The sequence below is a fragment of the Chinchilla lanigera genome, unplaced genomic scaffold (assembly GCF_000276665.1).
Source record: "Chinchilla lanigera isolate Chin_1 unplaced genomic scaffold, ChiLan1.0 scaffold00005, whole genome shotgun sequence".
NCBI lineage: Eukaryota > Metazoa > Chordata > Mammalia > Rodentia > Chinchillidae > Chinchilla > Chinchilla lanigera.
The window spans coordinates 10,147,637-10,172,591 of record NW_004955406.1 but is presented as its reverse complement, the minus strand read 5'-3'; the positions used below and the strand labels follow the sequence as shown (position 1 = coordinate 10,172,591).

The 24,955-nt window shown below is 38.1% G+C and overlaps 1 protein-coding gene across 1 annotated transcript in view; it reads right to left on the bottom strand.

The window, feature by feature from the left end:
• Cdc42bpa (CDC42 binding protein kinase alpha (DMPK-like)) overlaps positions 1-24,955 on the bottom strand; it is a gene marked incomplete at its 5' end in the record, with an annotated part of 272,087 nt that overhangs the window by 5,690 nt on the left and 241,442 nt on the right. Inside the window, 8 exon segments of the mRNA XM_005374798.2 lie at positions 4,130-4,247; positions 9,330-9,515; positions 13,746-13,863; positions 14,772-14,895; positions 17,659-17,743; positions 20,748-20,845; positions 22,652-23,245; positions 24,089-24,151. Of these exon segments, the coding sequence (XP_005374855.1) occupies positions 4,130-4,247; positions 9,330-9,515; positions 13,746-13,863; positions 14,772-14,895; positions 17,659-17,743; positions 20,748-20,845; positions 22,652-23,245; positions 24,089-24,151 (1,386 nt within the window).

The window sequence follows — 24,955 nt, the reverse complement described above, 5'->3', positions numbered from 1 at the left end:
CAGGTGACCACTTACAGCGCTTGCACCTAGTGACCAGCAACCTGTAAGCGCGCACGAAGGCGGACCGGGCCGGAGCCTGCTGACTGGCTGTCTCGCTAACTCCTGCCGCAACCTCCCCTTCCTGGCTTCCGTGATAAGCACCTGGGCAGGCGGCAGTCCAGGGCCTGCATCTTCCTCACACAATGGACCTCTCGCAGGGGCCAACACTACCAGCACTGGCTGTAAACTACCTACTGTATTATTATGGTGCTTTAAAAAATCGGTGCCTAGGCGCTGGCCTGAGCAACTAGAGCAGAATCCCCCCACTTGATTTTTGAAAGCTCCCCTCATGACTTACGAGTGCATCTCAGGGCGGAGGACTGAGCTCACATCACCCCGCGCCCCTCCTGCCACCCAGCCTTTGGACTTTGCGGCCCTCACTGCTGGTCTCTGCTGGGTGCTGCTTCTTTGGAAATGTACTCTTCACTTATTTTGACGTGGGTCTCCTTCCTTAGAATACAGCCTGTTTGAAGGCACCACCATCTTTATTTGATTTTTCTTTTAATTTCATGACTGGCTCAGTGCTCAGTTTTTTAGAAAAGCTGTAGAAGTTATTTTTATATTCTGTCCTCTTGAACAGAAAATACAAACTGCCAGAGACTTACGTGCTCTCCTTACCCACTGTGCTACCTCAGGAAAGTTGTTTTACCCTTCTGAATTTCAGTTTCCCTGACCTATAAATACAATAAATTCTATTTAACGGGACTTTTGTGGGACCGACAGAACAGTCACCAGATGTAGAAGGAAAGGCAGGCTAGGAGGGGAGGAGCCAGCAGCAGGCTTTGGCCTGCTTGCACTGGCTTTCTCCTTCCTAGTAATCATCTGTAGAAAAGAAAACTGGATCCCGCACCAGTGCTTTACATATATGTACACTTAAATGTTACTTTACAATTTTCAGACTCCTTCCTCCCAAAGAGAGGTACACTCAAACCTTAAGAAAGAAAAGAAAAATAATAGCTGGACTCCCTGGGAGGCTGAGGCAGGAGGATCACCAGGTGCTTGAGGCCAGCCTGAGCTATGCAGTGAGTTCAAGGCCAGCCTAAACTACATAGCAAGTAGTTCAAAAAACCAAAAAACAACAATGACAAAAAAACTAAGTTGGGTTGTCATAGTATAGCAACAAAAGGGCCTAGGGCAATCCGGAAAGTGTAGGCCCAGCTGACTTTGACCACACTCAGCCCAGCCTCTGCAATCCTGGTTGCACCTCAGAGTCCAGCTGTGGAAGACACCATGCTCCCTGTGGGGATGGAAAACAGAGTTCCCTGTTGCTTCCTGTCCCTCTCTGGACTGGCCATCTTGGAAGCATTTTATAGGAGGTGGGCTCCTCTTAAAGCCAGCAGGAGCCACTCTTTATAGCAGAAGCCCCGTGGAATTCCTCAGGCAGCATTTCCCGGCATCTCTACAAAGAGTTTTGAACAAGGATTGAGGCACGAAGGGCCCTGATGGCACGAGGGGCTTGTGCTTGTCTGCAGTTTCCACGTCACCAGCCATAACTTGTGATTCTCATTCAGTTCCTCTAAGCAGAGCTCCGTTACTGGTCCTACCTCTGTCTGCAGTCCCACAAATCCCAAGACCCTGGAATGCCAGAAGGTTTTTTTCATTTGATCCAAACCCACGTGATAGCACAACCTCATCTGAACTGACTGGAGGATGACTGCAGGCTTTATTTATAAAGAATGCTTATTACCTGTTTATCATGTGGGTAGTCCATATTTCTGCCCTACAAATATTAATGTGCTTGTCAGTACTATCCCAGGTCTTCCTAGGAATGTAACATAGCACGTGGCATACTCCTTTCTAAAATATACTAAAAAGGAAACCTGAATTCTGGGCATCAGGGAGAAGAGCACCTGGCTCCGTCACGGAACATCATGAGGTACTTGTGTGTCTCCAGTCCAGTCACAGTCCAAATACACAAGTATGAAGTAGTAAGGTGGTGTCACGTCTCCCTTTATGTCTTTAAATGCAGTAAGCACTATAAACTGGCTCCAGACAACTTGGGGAGGTAAGGGCAAAAAAGCTGCATCTCATACACTTGACTTTCTGTGTGTCAGTTGAAGACTCCTTCAAAACTCGGTCTTGGGCCGGGGATATAGCTCAGTGGCACAAGTGCCTGCCTGGTAAGTGCAACGTCCTGAGTTCGATTCCCGGTACCAGAAAAAAAAAAAAGACAAAACTCGGTCCTATATTCCTGCCAGTCTCAAAGTTGGCCACGTTCTCTTGATAGTCACACACTGATGCAGTCCATTCCCTCAAAGAAACAGCGCAATCATGAGTCATAAAATGGCATTCAGTCAATGAGGGACCAACCACATACGCAATGGTGGTCTCACACCGTCTCTGTTGGTGAAAGGACATTCTGTGACGCCTGCCCAACCAAGGAATCACCCCACCACCTTTCTCAGAGTGCACCCCTGGCATCAGTGACACTGTGTCATCCCTGAGACTAGGCTGTAAGACTCCTGTGCCGGCCTGTCTCTCAGATCGTTCAAGAACACAAGGCGGTGCATAAACCTGGCATACTGTAGTTTTTCTCAAAGATCCACTGTTCAGAAGCACAGAAAGGTTTCTCTGCGGTTACACTGGACACACATGGGGACTGCTTTTCTGTGGGCTCTCGTCTCAGCAATGCCACGCTGCTGGGAAAGCACACACCCAGCAAAGTTACAGGAACGAAACCTCTGGCTAAGAACGGTCTCCCCCCAGCCAGAAGCTACAGGATCATTTCACAATCCACACTTTCACTGCTGACATCCAGGAGCTACAAAAGATCACAGGGCACTCGAGATGTGTGCACGCCTCACTCTGAGGAAGGCAGCTGTTACAACGCTGTGCACTTTTATTTAGCAGGCAGCACCTTTCCTAGGCAGACACAGCTTTCCTTCTCCCTCGCAAAAAGGTGCGCCTGACCACAGTCAAACATGAACACTCCATGGAGCACATTTTTTCCTTTCTATTGTCCCTTAGCTCACGGTCCCGTACAAAGGCGTAGAAGAGAGATACTGCAGTTCAGGGTAAGCGGGAAAAGGAGAGGCTAAAAATAGTGTGAGCCATTTGGAAGCAGTTCCAGGCCCCGTATCAGAGCAGCTGGTGTCTCCCGGGCCTCTCAGACATTTACTGGGTGAGGCGTTAGCTTGCTTTCACGATTAAAGGGTATGTTCTTGTATCCATCACAGCTCCTTTTCAGTTACTCAAATGTGCTGATTGTTTTCCTACCCTGGGCCTTTTATGTGCCTGAGTATCTTGCCCCGGCCCCAGCTTGACCCTCAGCTGATGCAGCCAGTGGTATCACCTATGGCCGCAATTGCTCACAGCTGGTTCAGAAAGTCTTACTGTTTCCACCTCTGAAAACATCTGGAGAATCCACTGCCTTCTCTCCTGCTTTTCTTCTTCCTGCCCTGCTGTATTCTAAGCCTCCTGGGCTTTCCCCTGGACCAGCCCCAGAACCTGCTCCCCGGATACGGGCGTCCACCCCTGCCTGCCTTCAGTCCACTCTCCACTTAGCTGGCAGAAGAACTGTCACAAATGTAGACTGCATAGGCTTCTTCCCTACTTAAAGTTCTCCCAAGGCTTCTTGCTGCACTGTGATTAAAATGCAACCTTCTTGGTTTGATCTCTAAGTCCCCCACAGGGCGCTTGGCCACCTCCCCTACTCTTTTTTGTCATTCTCTTACCACTACCATGCAGCCACCTGGCCTTCTCTCAGTTAACTGACATGTCCCAAACACGATGCCGCCTCTAGTGAGTGGCATGGTTTTCCTAGCTATCCTAAGTACGAGTTCACCCTTGAAAGCTATCCCTGCTCATCCTCTGTGACACTACCCTGCGTATTCCATCAGCACTCACCACCACCATCTGCAGCTGCAACTGTCTCCCACACGGCCTGCACACTAGATGAAGGGTTCTTGAGCTATTTTCTGATCACGTGCACTTGTTACTCAGCAGGGTGTGAGACACGGCTGAGGGTGACTGTTGCCATGAATGCTGAATAAGAAGGTAGCGGGGATGTGTAAGTGACCTGCGGGAACTGCAGTGCAGGAGGCGGCCAGGTTTCCTGGCTTAGAGGCGTCTCCCACAGCCGGGCACTTACTTGCTGACAGGCCGCTGCTGGCACTCATGGAGCGGCCCGGCTCAGGGCGGGACTTGGTGATGGATGGAATACTGACAGAGCCGCTGAACACTGTCCGGCTTTCCTGAGGACGAGGGTTCTGAATCACAAAACAAAGGTACATTCTTCAGCCAGAAAGAAATTCTTGTCGGCAGAGATGTCTGCATTTCACTACAATTATCAAGCAATAAAACAATCTTGACCAGAAGGATACTGAGTAAAGAAAAGCAGATCCCACACTCCCTCCAACACACAAAAGTTAAAAAAAAACCTAAAATGAAATAAATTTCACCCAATAAGGATTAAGTACTTATTTTTATTGAAATACTCATCAATAAATAATGTTTTGGTTGTGAAAACAGAACGTAAAATTATGTGGTTAGATGTCACAGTGAAGTGTAGAATTACATGGACATTTGCAGAAAATGAAAGTAAAGCTCTCGCTACGTGTGAGATTTTTACTTACTTAGGAAACTCATAATAGTTCAGTAAGTCCATTTGAGGAAAGCCAGTTGGGATTATATTCTTGCCAAGACAATGTTCTACTGTGTCAGAAACACAGCGCTGCAACAATCATCAACTTGGGCGACACTCTGGAACCAGTGATTATGAGTGTGAAGACTTCTCTTTTGGTCCAATTTTGTACGACTAAAACGAGGGATGTTGGGGCTAACAAAGTCCAGAAGGGGGAAAAATATTCCAATATTCTTTATCAAACTACATGTACCATATTATTAATATCTCTTTTACCCTACACTATGCTCTACGTGTGGACAGAGTCCCAAATTCCTACAAGCATTTTCTGATTCAAAGTATCTGGATTCCTCAGAATTTATATGCATGGAATACACAGTGATAACTCGGTTCATGAATGCTTTCGTTTGCAAACAATTTGGTTTGCAAACAGAAGTGTCAGGCAAATTTTGGTTTTGTTTGCAAACTGCATCAGGAGACGAACACAACTGTGGCCATCTTTCCTGCACAAACATGAACATGGCCTTCCTTCCCAGGATTGTGAAATACATTAAGTTCATGAACTGAGGTACCATTGTATATCTATGTCAATATAAAGTATAGTAAATATATATCTCTATATAAATCTCTCTCTCTCTCTCTACCTATATACATAGAAAATTCTTCTAACTCCTTATTAGCTTTTCCCTAATAATGACAACAAAAATAACTAGCCTATGGTACCTATTTTCTGACAGCCCGCCCTTTCCACCACTGAGACAGGGAAACAGCTGGAAGTCCGTAAACAAGGTGGAGAGGGAAGCACACATATTCCCATCTGTGCTGCATAGTCTACTGCTGGCAGGCCCTGGCTGATACAACTCCAAGCCTCGGTTTCCTTGACTGTATCTGAGGATAAGACCCATTGCACGGGGCCTTTCTGAGGGCCACACTGGTAATACTGGTAAAAGTAAAGCACCTGGCCCAGCCCACCTATGTGCAGTTCCTCCCCTTGCTCTGCTCAGGACCATGTATGGCCACCTGTAGCTTCCATTTCACCCTTCCCGGTAGTTTCATCAAAACAGCAATTCTGCAGGGAAGGGGCAGTCACAAATTTTACATACATTAAACAAGAACATAGCTCTATAATGAAAATGCAATGAAAACAATTACATTAAAAAGTAGCCCAAAATTCAAGTTCTGTGACTTTTTCCAAAGGATCAATTTATTAAAGAAAGCCAGTTATTTTAATGGAATCAGGGTGTACATACTACTTTCTTTTGAGAGAGGATGGCCTTCCTTTACTGTTTCTACACTTAAAAAGAAAATCACGCCGGCGTCATGGCCACTATGATTAATGAAAAGTGATTGGAAAATGTATTTATGAAGTAGTAGTTTTCTAAGTACTTATATCATTAGAAGTGTTCGCTTTAGCCTGATTTTAAAGGTAATATTCATGGATTGTGGACCATATATACAATAATGAAATCATAAAATAAATAAAAAACATTTCCTGTGAACTCACCAGACACTATTATCAATTTGGTGTGATTCCTATCTTTCCTTCCAACATAATTTTTAAAGATCTGGCCACAAGAGCTGTATCATGCTTTTTTTCAAATGCAACAGGACATAAAGCTTATTACTTTAAAATGTTACAAGTGTCTGCCTCATTTTATTGAATCAAAAGCAGTAAATCCTCTCTAATCAATTGGGGCTTATAAAATACTGATTTTTCTTCTGGTAGCTTAAAGAAGAGGATAGATCAGAAAACTTATCCATATACTTGGCCCACACCAATATTTATAGTATTCATGATATGACTTAGGTATGTTCCTGACTTATGCTAGTCAATGTTAATAATCTTATCTGAATGCATTACAAGATTCAGCAAGAGAAAAGGCCTATATGCTTAAGTTACATTTTACTTATTTCCTTAAATGTCCTTATGCCTTCTTCCTTTTAAACACAGAGAATTAGCCCTGTGTGAGTCACACAGACTCACCCGCCTCAGGACCTTGGCTGGTTCAGGGGACTCCAGTTTGCCCTGCCTGTTTAGGAAGTGTGCAGTTCACTTCTGTTCTTAGCCTCCTTCCTTTAGGCATCTTGTCATTTCTTATAGTGACTGCAATTCTGACCACAGAAATCTCTAGGATGCAAAATAGGTCCTGAAAAGTATCTGCTGAGTAAATGCATGGCTTATATCCACAACCTTAATTTCCTTCTTCAAGTATTGGAATTAATTAACTATAGTGGTAATACAGTTCATGAATTTAGAATTATAATCTTTCCTGTAGAACACATAGTGTTGTACTGCCAGCTTGACATCACAAGTGTTTTTGGGTGTGGGTACGTTGCGTGAGTTTTAAAGATATAAAGTCCATTTTACTTGTATTGTTCGGGCAGAACAATGTCTGGGCATCAGAGAATGAAATTGTGGCAATTCTTCAAATAACCTGATTCATATGCTAACAGCAAAAGATGCCTGACTGCCACAATAGGTCACTATTCTATGATTTAACACAGAATATAATGAAATGAGCACAAATACTTATGGCTTTAGAGCTTATCTGGAAGCAATAATAAAGAAATGTAGCAGTGTAGCTAAAAAACGTTGTAACTATAATACAAGCTAGAACTAAAACCTCAGTTCTCCACGGCCATGTAAGCGTGGGACCCCAAGGATGAGCCACGGCTCCAGTGATTCTGCTGTGCTGAGTGTTTCCACCGCACCTGAAACACCGAGAAGGCTGTGGCCCAGTCACCAGGGCAGAGCCAAAGCTAGCAATGGGGCAAACAAGCACTGATACCATACCACTTAAAAAGCCCGAACCATACATTTTAAAAGGGCACACATACTAAAAGTTGGCCGGCCAGCTGGCCCCAAATTCAACCACTGTCATTTGATTCATATCCCAAATCTGCCAAGTCCATGTAATTCTTAGTGTGGTATTTACTCAAAGCAAATGCTTTACTTTTTTCCCCTCTAAGAAAATAAGTAATTTACATCTGAAACAGTCAATGCTGTTAATTGAGATTTCACAGGTACAGGAGCAACCCTGTGAGACACAAGCGTTGTGTACAGCGCGGCCCAAGAGAGCACAGAAGAAATGGGAGGAGCAGGTTCAAGCTGCAGATGTTGGTCTGGATTTTTCTATAAACCTTACAACGTGCTAGTGTTGTCCTTTTCTATAAACTGTCTACCTTAAATAAATGGCAAAGATTAAGCTTATAAAACAGTTTCTTAGTAACATTGTTAAATAAAAGAATTATACAGAGAAAAATGTTTTAAAAAGCTTATTTAGTCTATCAAAATCAAACAAACATTAGAAAGCAACAAGAAATTTAAGTTTTTTGATCTTTCTAGTAACAAATATGCTTAAGATTAGGGTAAAATTTCTGCTGATGGTATAGTGATTTACTCAAAGACAACTAACATAACACTGGAATCATGTTTTATATGGAAAGCACCTGGTTGATTTATACAGCATTCTGCTAGAATCTACTGTCTGCAAAGTGTTAACAAACAAACTAAGGCTTATTTTGCCATAGTTAATTTTGTCAAACAAGAAACTGAAGTGATATTACAATTTAGTGTCAATGATAATGACATTGAACACGTAGTTAAAATTTTTTTTTAGTACTGGGAATTGAACTCAGGACCTTGTGTTTGCCAGGTAGGCGCTGTGCTGCTGAGCTATATATCCAGCCCCACAGTTGAAAGTTTATAATACAAACAAAAATCTCTTATCCTGTAGATAACTTTCTTACTGGAAAAATATTTTAACTACCTATACAAATAAAAAAATTGGTGCTACTATTTTTCTAAGCCAGGGGGCATTATGGGAATGAGTCTCTGTGATATAATCCAAATATTTTATTATCTGTAAAACTAACTTCCTTGAAGTTAATACAAGCATGTTTTTACTTGATAAAAACATGGCTATTCAGTTCAATAGCAACTCTCTATCTCACTGCAAAGCTACTACTAAAGAGACAGGGCTAAACGGAAGGAAATGAATGGAACGGATGGCACATTCAGAATGCTGCATGGCTTTTTTCTCTTTGTTTTTTTTAGACCCTAGTTGGAATGAAATGCATATCAGTAACTAAATGACTTGTAAACCTGTACATAAGGGCAATTTTTCTGTTATGAATGTATTTTGGAATACATCACCTTACTCTGAATGTAATACAATACTCTGGAAATTCTTAAAAGGAGGTTTACTGTAGTTAGGACAGGCACACCTCCAGACTTCAATCTCATCAAATATAAAAAATTTATCTGAATTGTACTGGTGATAGGATAATGAGCTATAAAAAACTCAGAGATTCAGGCATCCGTTTTCTCTTTGCTTTAACAAAATAAAGAGCCACTCAAAGGTTATTTTTTTTTTTTTATGATGGTATGTGTAATGGGAAATACCGTAATGGGAAAATTTCTTATTAAACAGAGATAAACCTTAATACTACTTCAAAAGTAAAAAACTGAAATCCTCATTTCTCCCTTTTTTTCTTTAAAAGAAGAAATTAAACAAATGAGAAGAGGAGGAAGAGAAAGACAGAGAAGGAAGAGAAAGTGTAAGAGAGGTCTGGCAGAAGAGAAACAGGTCAAAGGAAAACATTCACAAAACATTCACAGCATTTTGGCGGTGTTACTTATTAGGCCAGGCAACAGGAAACCTCTACATGGTTAGTAAAAGTTAACACCTGACTCAGCTGTTCATACCCTCAGAGTCATAAAGCTTGGTGTACCAGGGACAGAGCGTAGAGACGGGGAATATTCGGGGTTTATGGAATCAGGAGAGAGAAATTTTTCAGCAGAATTAACAGTCATGTGATAGATGTGCTCAAAGTTGATCGGAGAGGAGATCAGACCGGAGTGATGATGAGGGGATGGATAAGGGAAACCTGGCTATCAAAAACAACAGAAAAGAAGAAAAAGATGATAAGGCGACGATGGATTCAATAGTTACACGTGACATTTCAGACAACATGCACACAGAAAAAAACAAAGTAGTTTCTTACATCAGTACCAAATCCTTAATGAAATACTTTTAGGACTTAGGAAGTTAAATTTTGTCATCCTCTTGCCACTCACTGAAACAGCTGATTTGTAAACAATCACTCTTCTTATAAACTTATTCTTTTATTACTATAGTTCAATGAGTAAAAGCTGGACTTTTAAAGATGCAAAGAAACTTTCAGAGTTTTGCTTGGGATTTTCTTATGTGATACAATCAAAACGTGGCAAAAAATCTACCAAAATTAAATACAGAAAAAGCAAAAACCAGTTACAAAATCTACAGTAGCTTTTAACTAGGTGTGTTATGAAATTTTCTTTAGGATCTAAAACCACTAAATACATTTCCTAGTGCTGTATTTCGAGATTTATAGGCTTGTGATATGTGCTGGCTTTTATTATTCCCATTCCTCTGCAACAAAAATAGTACCTACAGGATAGACTAATTATTGGTGTACTTTTAAGCACAAGCTTATTTCCATACAGACACCTAAAAGAACAAGTTTGTGTCAGGGAAGTCTTCTCTCAATGTCCAGGTTTGTTTTTTAAAAAAGGAATAATGTTAATACCAAAGATACAGTAAAAAAAGCCTTTAAAGTCAAGGCCTCTTATTGTCAGATGAAGTAACTACTTTTGATTCTTTAGGGAGCACCAATCAGTAGCCAAGCACTTTTTCATATCTGGGATTTGTGAGGTTCAGTCTGTGAAGAGTAACTGATTCTAGGGGGCTGGGGATTTAACTCAGCGGCAAAAGCGCTTGCCTGGCAAGCGCAAGGTCGTGAGTTCGGTTCCCGGTACCAGAGAAAAACCAAAAAAAAAGAGTAACTGATTCTAAACCCAGGGTCCCTTCATTAGAGGCCGAGGGTGAACACGAGACACTCCTGGAGACAGTGCTGACTGAGTGCAGCACAACATTTCTGTTCTCCTGAGTGCAGCTGAGCCTGCTTTGTAAAAATATCTCAGAAATTATCAAGGCTTAAAAGAAAAGCTTCCATACAAGATACTGTTTTACTTTAGAGATATGAGTAAATCAGTACAGCACTTTCTCATGTTGTTCGCAACAAAAAGATGGAAAACGGTATGTAACTTTGATTTCAAGGAAGCAAAATTACTTGGTTTTCTTTTTTTTTTTTTTTTTTTTTGCTCGTGGAGGAGGTTTTAGGGATGGAACCCAGGGCTTCACACATAGTAGGCAAGTATTTTACCACTGAACTATACCCCAGTCCAAGAAGAAAAATTACTTCTGGAAGCCCAAGAGGACACTGAGCTAGATTTTGTTAACAATATTAGGACTGGACAAGATTTACTTTGCTGGAAGTACAGAAGCAAAATGTTATTTTAGCATCAGTTAGAGAAAAAAAATCTGTCTTCTATCACTAGATCTTATAGAATGATATAAATCATAAAAAAAGTTTCAAGAAAACCAACTCAGTACATTTTTATATGACAACCATATAAGCCTTACATTATCTGCTAATGTACTTTGGCTCACTAAGATACAAATAAACGGTTCACCTCTGACATAGGACATAAGAAAATACAACGACTCCTTTAGATTATTGCCCTTTCTAAATTTAAGAAACAACAGAATACTACTGGAGGATCATTTCATATAAAAGAAATGGTATTAGCTTTTAAAGGGATTTAATAAGCTTTCCACGCTCAGAAGTATTTCACAGGAAAACGATACTGATTTGAGTGAGCTGAAACATGAAATGGGGCACATGTTCTTCGCACGGATGCCAGCTAACACGTGGCTTTGGTACTTGAAAGCTCTTAGATATGTTAATAGATGAATTTAACTCATCTTTAGGTTTTGGAAACTGTTCAGAATTCCTTTTCAGTGGAAAGAACATATCAAAGTCTGAAAATACATACAAGACCATAAACTTTGCAATGAATAGGTACGTCTACAGAGAAAGACATGCACACTATTTTTATTATATTCAGACATGCTGATTATTGTGTTGTTTACCAATGTGTACCCTCAGATAGGCACGGTCCTGGGCAGACAGTAACAGTAAGCGTTCAAGAAACATTTGTTAGGTAAGTAAATGGATGTTTATAAAACCCCAGCTCATGTATCATTTCAGTGAAATGAGAAAATCATGTGAAAATAACCTGACTGTGAGTAACAGGAATGCTGACACATACAATCTTTGATGCAAACTACATGTCCAGGTGAAGAAACAGGTTTCAAAAATTTACACCAGCTTCTTAACCTGGAAACACAAAGGCGCTTACAAGATAAGAAAACATCAAAGGGATGGGAGGCACATTAAAATCTGGATTAAACTGCAACAGTTAAAAAAAAAAATCAGTGTTAATACCTAAAAGAACCAATAAGGTGGGCATGGGTTAAAAAAATTCAGGTGACAACAAATACTGAAACTCCAAAGGTTGACTTAGAATCAGCAGCCAGCACAGAGGGTCACGTGCTACGGAGCCATGTGGGGGGTGAACCTTCGGGAAATTTTACCTAAATTTGTTAATAAAAATAGTTTAAACAAAAATTACTGATGTCGTTTAAGGAGTAGTATGGCGAGGGGAGAAAAGTACAGGAGGGGTACTCTGGCAAGATCTCTTACAATATTTGGAATCTGCTGTTTTAGTGTCACGATGCCTACTCTTATTGTGCATGAAGCCTACAACAGCTCTGGAACATCAGGAAATCGATTTTTCATCTGATAACAGCAGAACAACAAGCACAGGAACACTTTATTAAATATTGTACTGAAACTATTCCATCTTTTCTTTTTTCTTTTTCTTTTTTGAGACAGGGTCTTGCTATCTATTCCAGACTGGCTTTGAACTCACTATGTAGCCCAGGCTGACCTCAAACTTGCCCCAGCCCCTCAAGTGCTGGGATTACAGGCATGCGCAACCATGCCCAGCTGGAACTACTCCACCTACTCCACCGGTCATGAGTTCAATTCCTGGTACTCCACCTGAAGGAAAATACTGTTAATATGTGGACTAAAAATCCCTATTCAATAAGGAAAGTGCTATTGTGAATAATACGGACTCCATAAAGGAAGGTACATTACTATAACCATATAATAATAATCTCTTCATGAAAAAAAAAATAAGAAAGCAGGACAGCTTGTTAACTGGGATATTTCCAGCAAAGTACTCAGGCACAAAGGAATGCAGACTTAATTTTTTCTTGCCATAAAATAAAAGGAAAATGCCCTTTATAAGTTAATTTTTAAATTAAAAATCTGACTGCACATCTAACTTTATTACTTATTTTTCTTGCAGCTCTTCATCACAGTAGTGTTGATAATATGGTTAATTTAAAACAGATTTCTCGGGCTGGGGATTTAGCTCAGTGGCACAGCGCCTGCCTGGCAAGCATGAGGTCATGAGTTCAATTCCTGGTACTGGAAAGAAACCAAAAAAAAGAAAAAAAGAACCTCCCCCCCCAACAAAGAAAAACCAGATTTCCTTAGAGATTTAGATCAAGATTCACAAATCATCTCCAAATTTCCATTAAATATAAATTATACTTAAAATTCTATACAAATCTTGACAACTATCTCTATTGTTCAGAAGGGTCATACTAAAGTTTTAAAAGTTTACTGAAGTGAAATGTTAAGAACAAGCAGAACCCAGATAATTAGCTAATTGCACTTAAGACTACTGTCTCAAGTGCAACATAACGGGTCTGACGACACGATCCATATTGTTAAAACACAACAGTTGCCCTTTGTTGTGCTTTTTATGCACAGTTTACTAGGTGATATACCTGTAATTGGACAAAGGAAAAAGATTCAACTTCAGTTAGCTGAGAAGCATGACTATTAGTGACCATGCTAATTTGGATCTCTTGGGAGAAAAAGGCCAAATATCCGTCCTGAACTTAGTGAAATTTTAGTGACTTGGGATACAGTCTCTGTAAGTATGGTACTTTCTTCTATCAACAATAGTAACTTCTTAGGGTATGGAAGGATATGATTTCTCTGGTTTTTGACAGATGTCTAAATTTTATTTTTTTCATCAAATATGTGTTTATGCATTTTAAACATATTGTGACAGACTCTGAGAAACATTTTATTATATTAATATAGCCTGTGCAGTCTATGTATGTATTCAAGTCTATTCTCTCTCCTTCTTTCTTACCATAGGCAGGTCTTTCAGGATTTGTATTCCATCTCCAGGACCCATGTGTGCTATGTGGTTAAAATTAGTTGGGTTAGAGATTAATTTATTTCTCATTTCTGGATCTCGTAGCATCTCCCTGTAAGACAAACACCTGTTCAGATACTTTTTCTATTATCAAGCTAGATAAGTTAAGAAAAAAATTAATTATATTTTAATATTTAAAAATAAAAAATTGTATTAATTAGGGTATAATTAGAATGACAATATACTCAGTTAATAATGCATTTCCTTAGAATGTTTTGTCTTTTAATTTTAAATGAAATATCATGATTTTAGGTGGGAAATGAGAAGGGACCTTTTTATTTTTTATTTTTATTTTTTACAGCTAGGGATCAAATCCAGGGCCTTGCACATGCTAGACAAATACTCTACCACTGAACTACATTCCCAGTCCAAAAGGGTCCTTTTATAATATTTATATATCAATGAACTAGTATGTGTTTTACTTTATATATAATTCTGAACATTTTGTACATATATTAAAAAAATTAGAAATGTTTTTGCATACAGTTGAGATCTGCTCATAAAGAGAACAGTTAATCTGGCGTTCTTAAACATATACAGGTTTACTGTATGTACAAATATGATTTCTGTTTATATTATAAAAAGGTAAACATTTCTAAAATTCTAACTATTCTATATACATACAGAAGTGAATCAAAATATGGTATTTGATCCAGTGTATCCCCAAAACTTTGGGAGTATTATTTAAAATTACATTTATAGGCTGCATTCATTTTTGCAGTATTTTTGTGGTGCTAGGGACTGAACCCACATGTTACACAAGGATGCCACCACTGAGTTATCCCCTCAGCCCTGCAGTTTTCAATCATACATAAATGATACATTTTCAGGTATGTAATATTACTGCCAGATAGTTCAACTGTAACATTGAACATTTAGTAAAATGTAATACTGAACACTAGATAGTTCTTCAGATGCAGGAAACATGGATGGATGATAAATATAAAATTAAGTATCTACCTCCTCTGTTGCATCCTTTCCTCCTCTGGGACTCTGAAGGAATAACGTCGCTTGTTATTGATATTTCTAACCATTTGTTTCCGACTATTATCTGATGTTTCAGGAACTACCAGTTCATCCCCTTCTGTTAAAACAATTACAGAAAATAACGGTGATGTTTAAATTGCTAAAATACTTTTTATCCATTTTTCTATAACAGTAGAATCAACTGAATAAGTATATACAATTATGATTTGTAAGTTGTACATTGAAAGTTACAGTACACAAGCACAAATTTTCAATTCAACTGTATATAGATATATGCTTATGTTAAACATTAAAAATACATTTTCATTTTTATTTTATTATAAACATAAGATGACACAATTTTGCTAGAAGAAAACTGTAGCTGTTGTCCTATCACTTTGGCCACCTCATGCCTACACTTTTTTTCTTCCCCTCCAGGTAATAGTTTCAGTGTGTTCAAAAGCTACCATTGTAAGTTTTCTTTTTTTTGCACTGGGGACAGAACCCAGGGCCTTCAGTGTATTAGGCAAGTACTCTACCACTTAGCTACACACCCCTTATCCCCAAAAGCTGCTGTTAATAAGCACAATTATCAGGCATACATGACAAATTATTTATATGAATAATAATTAAAGTTATCTTTACATAATAAACATTCATTGCAAGATTTAATCTATTGAGATGTGGAATAAGGAATTGTTTTCACTATTTTCCTTTACTGAAGACAAGAATCTGTTGCTATTGCACTCTCCTAACCTTGAGAGTTTTTAATGATATTTAACTGTGCATCTTTAGCAACTCAATGTCTATTTTGCTTTATAGCCTAGGCTGTGTTCAAACCCAATCCTTCTGCCTCGGTCCTCCAGGGCTAGGATTACAGGGGTCACCACGCATGACTCTATTTCAGTTGTAATAATTAAGGGTAAACTGTTGGCCAGGGAAATCCTTACAGCTTTGTGAACATATTCTAAGAAAACAGACAACTATATCCATAATAGATGATAGTTATGTCATTACCTAAGAAAGACAAGGAAAAAGAGAAAAGTCAATCTTTAGAAGTTCTTAACACTGAAAACCTGAAATGTGAAGGATGTGCAAAGAAGTCACATGGACTTTATGGCAAATGAAAACAGATGATTAGCAACAAAGCAACCTTTCTTACTGTGGGATCATGTAGTTTAACCAGGTTACTTTGCCAGCAACAAACATTAAAAGGATAGATTTTTTTTAAAGAGGATGAGAATGTGTGACACGATTCCGGAATGTGGGGATTATGAGAGCAAAGCAGCGCTTGGTGAGTTATGGTGGCAGTGAGAGATCTGGGACAGCTAGAAGCTGCACCTCCTGGAGAAGGAGGAGAAAGCAACAAGCAGAAAACAGAAGGGATCCCTTGGAACAGGATTTCCTTCGTTTTTCGAAGGATAAGACAACCATATCGCAATCTTGTCAGGTGTCCATTCTATAGCTCTATCTCTATTCCTGGCCTGAAGTAGACAGATGAAAGCCTGGGAAAAGACAAGTTGGAAGAGGTTTTGTCCCATAGACACAATGTGAGTGTAGACATATTTTATGATTACTACAGTGAAGTGAGAACAGGGTAGATCCAATCTTACGCAAATATTTGGAGTTCCTCTAAGAAACAAAATACAAAATTAACTATAGGGTCTTAGAAGTTTAACCTTCAATTTCATTAGCTTCATGATAAATCCATCCAGGTGGGAATCTTGGCTAAAATCTGAATGTCCTTTTTCAAGTCATACTGGGATATCCTCTCAGCAGACGTTCAGTCACTAAGCCCATATACCAAGAAACCTCCAGTGCTGGGGTATGGATCAAACCACTGAACCAGAAGCCAATTTGTTTATTTTACTACTAAAATGAAAAAAAAAAAAAAAACTTTTGATGGATTTTTTTTAAATAAACCAAAGTTTATTGGAGGAATATGGCAGGGGGAGAGAAGCACTAAGATAATCGCACTGCCTACAGGTAACTGGTATAACCTTTTCCTATGTTTCCTTATGGCACGATTTCACTTACATTTCATTCATTTCAAATGTTATTTTAAATACAAAGTATACCATAAGTGTATCTTTATTAAACATATTCACTACAAAGATCAGAAATTTATGAACACCTCAGTGAGGCAGAAATCTGTTGCTATAAAGTGAGAATGATTTTATTATATAGAAAAGAGCACAACATTCGTTAAAAGAGAGCTTCTGACTGCTCAGGCCTATACTGATGGAAAATACTTACTTCCACATGGTCAGTCTCCCTGGCGGGTTGCGTGTGGTGTCTAATCACCGGAGTAACATCGTCCCACTGCTTCATCACTGTCTAAATGCAGTTCTCTTGCCTGTAACCTTGAGGGTTCCACGCCCTCCCTGATTCTGGGCACTCTCTGATTTTCCTCTTTCTTCTGCTTCTTGTTCATTGTCAGCACGTGAGAAGTGCTAAATCCCCTGCTAGAGGTGCCCTTGGCTGGAGGTGGATTCCTAAAGTACCAGCTGGAACTCTGGGTGAGTATCCACAGTTTCATGCTGCTAATTTTGGTTAGGTTCTATGGTATTAAAAGTACAGAAGACAAGCTCAGCTATACCTTCTCTACTTACCTAGATATTTCTGAGAGAAATAACAAGGTATGTCCAAATCAGATATTCTGCTTATACAGCTATGTAAAACGTAAACACAGTCACTTTTGTTCAACACTTCATCTTAATATATTAGGAGTTTGACAATCACCAAGATCACACACTCTGGAGTAAGATACACTTGAGTTTCTATCTGTACTTTGGCACTTATTATTCATGTGGCCTTGGGAAGTCAGCTGAGAGAGAATAGTTCCATTGAAGCTTTCCAGTTAATACAAGTATTTTCTTACCTGCCATCTTATTTTTGAAATATATTAATCTAATTGTCTCCAACCCTAAAAGGTTTAATGATCCATCACTGTTTAAAGGTCGAACCTAAAATAGTAAAAAATAAAATTAGTATTTCAATAAAACCTTCAAGACTTAAATGACAAACTTTTTTTTTTTTGTCTTTTTGAGACAGGGTCTTGCTATGCAGTTCAGGATGGCCTTGAACTCACTTATGTAGCCCAGGCTGGCCTGGAACTCGCAGTGATCCTCCTGCCTCAGCCTTCTAAGTGCTGGGATTAGAGGCAAACATCACCATGCCCAGTTTAAATGACCAACTTTTGATCTATTTATAAAGCACAACTGTTAAGACCTTTCATGTATCTACTTTAAATTAGAGTCTTCTTGGGGAAAAAAATCAACAAGAAATAATAATTCTGTCTGGGAAGGTACAGTAGCATCTAATTTGAACAAATTGATAATATTTTGAAGAAAGAATACCCTGGGCAAATAAATAAAATCATGTCAAAATACATTTAAACCTTAAATTTGACTTTGTAAAGCCATTAGTGAGCAAATAATTATATTCAGGAGATATGAACACAGCTGTTTTATGAATTCTTATCGCCAACTACTAAATGCCCATGTATGATGGAGAAGAAAGTCCAGATGACTATGAAAAGAAAGGTTTATTGCAAATGATGGTGTAGCACCTGATTATCTGGAACCAATAAAATTAAATCCCTGCTTTGGGCCATATACAAAAAAAGAAAAAGGAAAAACCAATACTAAATGTATTAAAGACAGACATATAACAAGCAAAACTTTAAAACATGTAGAAAATGATCATGAGATGATCATGAGATAGGAAAGCTTCCTAAAGAAGAGAAAAAAGACAAACCTAAAGGAGAGAAATATGTTTAAAGTAAAATTAATAACTTCTATTCAGGAAAACACAACATAAATGGGAATACCATAGATAGATCACAAACAGGGTCCACTTCTAGCTCAGGGACCACATTATATAGTGAAGTACAAAAGCTCAAGAAGAACAATATGACAAAGTCAAGAGAAAAAAATAAGCAAAATGACAAGGCATTTCATGGAATAGGAAATACGAATGATGAATAAATATGTAAGAGATTCCCAACCACATGGTTAATCAGGGACATGTAAATTAATAATTCAATGAGATACCACTTTATACCTATCTACACAACTATGAATTCTGACAATAGCAAGTCTTAAGATATGGGTTAAAAACTCTTACATGTCGTTGATGGGAATATCACCTGGTACTATCATATTGACAAATACAGTAATATTCTCTCACAAAGACAAACAATTACATTCCGTGCATCTCATCAATTCTGTTCCTAGGCTTAGAACTTAAACTCCTACACAAAAGACATACAGTTTACAACTGTAAAAAGCTAGGGAATAATTCCAGTGTCTGCCAATCACTGAATAAACAGTGACATATCCACCCCACAGTGTAGAAAAAGGCAATGAACTGTAGGTAGTGCATGTAGCGATGTATGTGAACCTTAGAAACACAGTGAGTGAAGGCAAATGACAAAAAAATAAAAAACCCACAAAAAACAAGAAACCCCAACCCAAACAAAAACAGGCTGTAGACTACCCAACTTTACAAAGCAGAGGGTATTTTAGTTGCATTAGGTCTGCCTGAAACATAGGGTGAATGTTTAAATTTTAAAAAATGATTACAGTGAAAGACGTTTGTCCTTAATCCCCATCTCAAACTCCTCTCCCTCACTTCAAACACACTTGGCACACTGTTTTTGCCACTTTTGTGGCAGTTCTGAAGTCCTCTTTTGTGTCTTTACTTGGACTGCTGTGGCTGCCTCAACATCCTGAATTGATTCAAAACGTCTACCCTTATGGTCGTTTTGACTTGGGGAAAGTCAGAAATCACACAGTGCCAGATTTGGTGAGTAAGGTGGATGAGGACACGCTTAAATGTTTTCAAAAGCCTCCTTTTCAATTGGCACTGGGCAGCAGCATTCACTGTGTTTTTTAAACCATACTCTGAAAGTCACGAAAGAGGACTTCCAGACCTGCTCCCAGTAAGTGGCAAGAATGATGGGATGAGTGTTTTCAAAATGAGGGAGAGCATTTTGAAGGGAATTAATGGCAACGTATCCTTTACTGTAATCAAACATTCACCATGTATTTTGGTTATGCCTCATATGTGGCAAAGTATACAAGAGCATTTTCACTACTGAAGTAGTTTTACACTGGGCCACATTTTAAATATAATCTTGGAGGGGCCTGGGATATAGCTCAGTGGAAAGCTCAGTGCAAAGGCAGTACAAGCGCCTGCCTGGCAGGTGCAAGGTCCTGAGTCTGACTCCTGGTACCAAAAAAAAAAAAAAAAAAGAAAGAAAGAAAGAAATATAATCTTGGCTACTTTCTTTTACCTAGTCTTCTAAATTGCCTCTCAATTAATGATTCACATGCTATGAGTACTACATACAGTCAAATGAAGTTATTACTCTTCATTTTTGCAAAATAGCAGTTTTATACTTGTATAAATTTGCTTTACCTTATGGAAACAGAAAAATGTTAGTGGAAAGTAAGTTTTATTAGGGATATGTGAACTCTCAATCTTTAAATAACGACATACCCAAACACAGTTTAGCTCTAAATTTAATCACTTTTCTAGTGGGTGAAATCTGTCCTCACGGGATTAAATACCATGTAACATTATGTGAAAATGTTATATAATTAATAATAATCAACACTCCTCCAGAGCTCCTTAATCCAAAAGCAGAAGATAACAGTGACAGTTTAGATTGTATGATATACTCCAGCTGTGCATCATACCAATCATACCTGATTAACTGATTTGATTGACTCCCTTTGTACTAAGCTATATCCCCAGACCTACTTATTTTTTATTTTCAGCCAGGGTCTTGCTAATCTCCTGGGTTCAAACTTGGGATCGTCCTGTGTCAGACACAGAGTGCTGGGATAACAAGCTTGGGACACCACACCCAGTTCAACATAAAGAAACTAAATGTAATAAAAATAACATGGTGCTGAGCTACCTATCATAAAACTAATCAGCTGTATTTTAATGTGAAATTACCTTTTTGAGAGGAAGAGTCTGAATCCATTCCATGGAGTTCACATCAAAGATATCAACTGCATTTTCACTGTATACTGAGAGATAAGGTGCATTGTAACCTGGAAGGAAAGAAGTAACAGTTTGCTGATTATTTTGAAGTATTAAGCCCAAAACATTTGAAAGTTCTAACCTAAGTAACTGTATAATGGAAACTCTCCCAGATCTTCTTATCATGTAAGACCCACATCCAAGCATTTCTGAAACACAGCATAAATCGTAAAGAATTGGCACACCATCGTTCAGATTATAATAGCACTTATAATACCGAAGACTTCTGTCAACATTAGCCAAATAAAAAGGTTTTATTACATTTTAAAGTAGTTACTAACAATGAAACAAACTTAAACAGTGCAGAAATCTTCAGGCTAAGTGTTCTAGACCCAGTTAAAAATGTGTGGTAAAGCACCTGAACATAGTTATGTGAATAGGGTAGATATTCAATATCTATTGGTTCGAAGACTGAATATTAATGGTGACACAAGCCAATAGCAAAACTAAGGTTATGGACTGATTACTAGCAAAACTATAAAAAATCAAATCAGATATTTCAACTCTTACTCTACGTTAGAATACTCTGAATTATTATAAGTCAGTTACAATTATTGTAAGTCAGCTACACTCATTCTACATATTGTGCCATAGCTAAGAGTATGTATTTAAGAAGAAATAAAACATTAAAAACAGTTAAATCTGGGTGGGTTGAGATTAAGACTTTTTTTTTCATTTTTTAAATTTAGATTTCCTAATATTTCTGCAATAAGTATTTCTTGTCCTCCTAAATTTTCTTCCCCTGTACTTTACACTTAATGGGACTCAACCCCATCGTTCCTCCTCTGTCTTCTTAAGATGGGAAAGGTTTTATACCTTCTGCCCCAAATAATAATTCTGTGTTATAAATTCCATCCTCTTTGGCCTTCTTGGGGATCTTACTGTGTTTTCTGTATTTCTAAGATAAGGCAATCTTTTCCTGGTGGTTCTTTCCTATCAGTATTTAAGGATACCCATGCATCTTCCTTTGCAAAGAAGGTAGTTTGGATTAGCTACTCCTTGAACATACTCGTCTGAGTGGCAAACCTGTATGGACTTCCTTCTATCCATCAGGTATCTTAGAAATCATGACACAGAGTGCTTCACAATGGCTGCCACCCACTGGACATTATACATGACTTCCGTAAATTTTCTGAAAAAATTCTATCTCTCCCATGGTAGTTTATCTCTGCTGTCGTGGAACTTATATCTACTACCACAACTGTTTTTACATGAATCTTTTCTACTGTACTCTATGCTCTGCAAACATAGAGTGTGTCTATTTTGCTCACTGAGACAACTCATACAGTGAAATTGCATGTATTCAATAACTGAATTATTATTTAACAATAAAAGTATTCAATTATATGTTAATGTCTTAGCATTTCTTCAGAGTGAAATAAACAATTTTAATTTATCTAAATTAAAATATAAAACTGAGTAACATTGCTTATAGATGCTACATTATACCTCTGTATGACTGATCAAACAATTCACTTTTCCAAGAAAAAGTCCTGTGAACTGCTGATACAGCATTGTATTTTGGGGCACAATGAAGAGATTTAGAGTTATTTCAATAAATAACATGGGATAAGAAAATCCAACTCAGTAAAATATAGCACAAAAACATTCCTCTTAAGCAGCACATGTGAACGTTGATCCTGTTTGTCTAAGCCTAAGTAAATATGATTACTTTGCAAAAACAATGAAGTGTTTAGGAAAAACCTTAACAATGATTTTTAAAAGCCTGTTATTAACAATGACTACAGGTAGAGGAAGTAGAAGGAAAAAGAAAGGAAGAACATGGAACAAGAGAGCCATAAGAAAGAGACTCTTACAACAAGAGGAAGGATTTGCTGGCCACATCAATTCCTGTTGTCTAGATCTTCGGCCCTGGCAGTCAGTGTATATCCCAATGCTGTTAAAACACAGCAGATATTCTTTACTGGAGATCTCAACTGCGCAGATGGCATCCATCGGTTGATGTGTAATAAACGACAGTGTGTGGTCATTTGAATGGAGCATACTGCATGGACTTCCTTCTCCATTCAAGGGGTATCTTAGAAATCCTGACTGGAATCCCACACAGAGCTGTTCACTGAAGATTGCCATCCATTGGACATTGTACGGGACTTGAATTTCCTTAAATTTTCTGTGACGGGTCTTGCTCTGAAATAGTTCGTAACAGAGGACCTGCCTTTTCATAGCCACACACAGGCATGTTAGAGCTCCATGGCGCACTTTTCCAGAAGTTATAGTTTGACACCCTTTAGTTTCTGCCAGCTTGTAAAAATCTGTCTCTCGCCCGTCCAAAGCTGACATAGGAAAAAGTCGTACATGACGATTTCGTCCTGAGATCACCGCGACAAGCTGATCATTTGGAATGAGTTCAATCTGATGAATCTTCTTATTGTCACCAACTCTAATAATTTCTACACACAGAAATAATCAAGTGCAAAGTAGTTTTATTAATTATACTCCCTTCGACTAAAAAAGATGTCAATTTATTAAAAAAGACACAGATACACAAACAGAAGAATAAATCATAAATCATGAAGCAAAAGGTAGATAATGAAACCCACTGTAAGATCAATTAACTCAACTATCATGGGCATCAAATTTGGCACTAAGAACTCTGGTAGCCAGGACAGTCACAGCGAAGAGTTCTTGAGTAGAAGAGTGCCGAATCTTCAAGAAAAACCTATTTACTAGTACTACAGTCTAGTGACCTTCTCCTTTACTTCACCTACAACTGAGTAACTGCTAACTCGTATTTTTATGAAGGTACTTCTATGGACAGCACACTAATGAAGTTTCAATAAATATATAACTTGACACAAAAATAGAACTTATAATACTGTATCTAGAATACCAAATTCTGTTTCTTTCACCCAGTACTTAATTTCTTCGTAAGAAAAAAACCTGTTGTATGAAACTTTGGGAATAAAACTCAAACAATCTTTTAATGGCTATTACCTATTATAGGACTAATAAAGCATGGGAACATCATGTTGTAATTTTTTCCATGTACCTTTAGAAATGTGAGCTGAATTCATACAGCAAAATGACACAGAGAAAACATGTACTTGAAGTTCTAGAATGTAGGAGAGCTACAGAAATTTAATTTTTCGATTCAGAGATATTATCAAATTATGCCTGGAAATCTCAGTTATAGAATAAATAAAAGCAAACTTTTCTCTTTTTAGAATTTAGACTTAAGAATTTTCTAACATATGATTTAAAATTATTCCAAAACTAATTAGATTTTCTCTTACCATCTTTGGTGACATGTACAACAAATAATCCTTCTTCATTTCCCAAAGCTATCCTTTCATGATCTACGTAAGACACAAATATAAAACATTTTTATTAGGTAAAGAACCACATAAATCTAACAGAAAAAACCAGGTAATAAAATTTGGTGCAAAAAATGGAAGTAATAAAAATACAACAAGTGACACTAAGAAATCTTTCAGATTACAGTAGTAAATCCTCATGCCTTTTTAAATAGAACATTTAAAAATCTCTATCAACAGCTATGAAAATGAGTAAGTGTTTATCTAATAAGTGGTTTAAAAAAAAGCAAGAGAAAAATCTAGTTTCTTAGTGGCCTACGTCCAGTTCCATGTGTTGCTTTGAGGGGGAAGGACTGTGAAAGGTTATCTAAACCCTACTATGCAACTTCTCAGTAGTTACCAGAAAGTAACAAAAAGAGTTCAGGAAGTAAGGAGTGTAGACTGGTACAATCACTGTGCAAATCTGTGTGGACATTCCTCCGAAAAGTAGGGTTGGAGGTCCCATTCAACCCAGCTATTCTCTTTCTGTGTATTTTCCCAGAAGAAATGAAAACATCACACCACAGCAATATATGTGCACCCATGTTTATAGCAGCACAATTTGTTATAGCTAAATCTTAGAAAAAACCCAAATGCCCATCAACTGAGAAATGGATAAAAAAGATGTGATTTTTTATACAATGGAGTACTACTCAGCTATAAAGAAAAACTCAAGGCTTTAATAGGTAAATGGATGCAACTAGAGACCATACTCATCAGTGAAATAAATCAGACCTACGTGAGTAAACATCGTATTGTCTCCCTAGTATAAGAAACTGAAAGAGTAAATAAGATCCAAAAGGTACA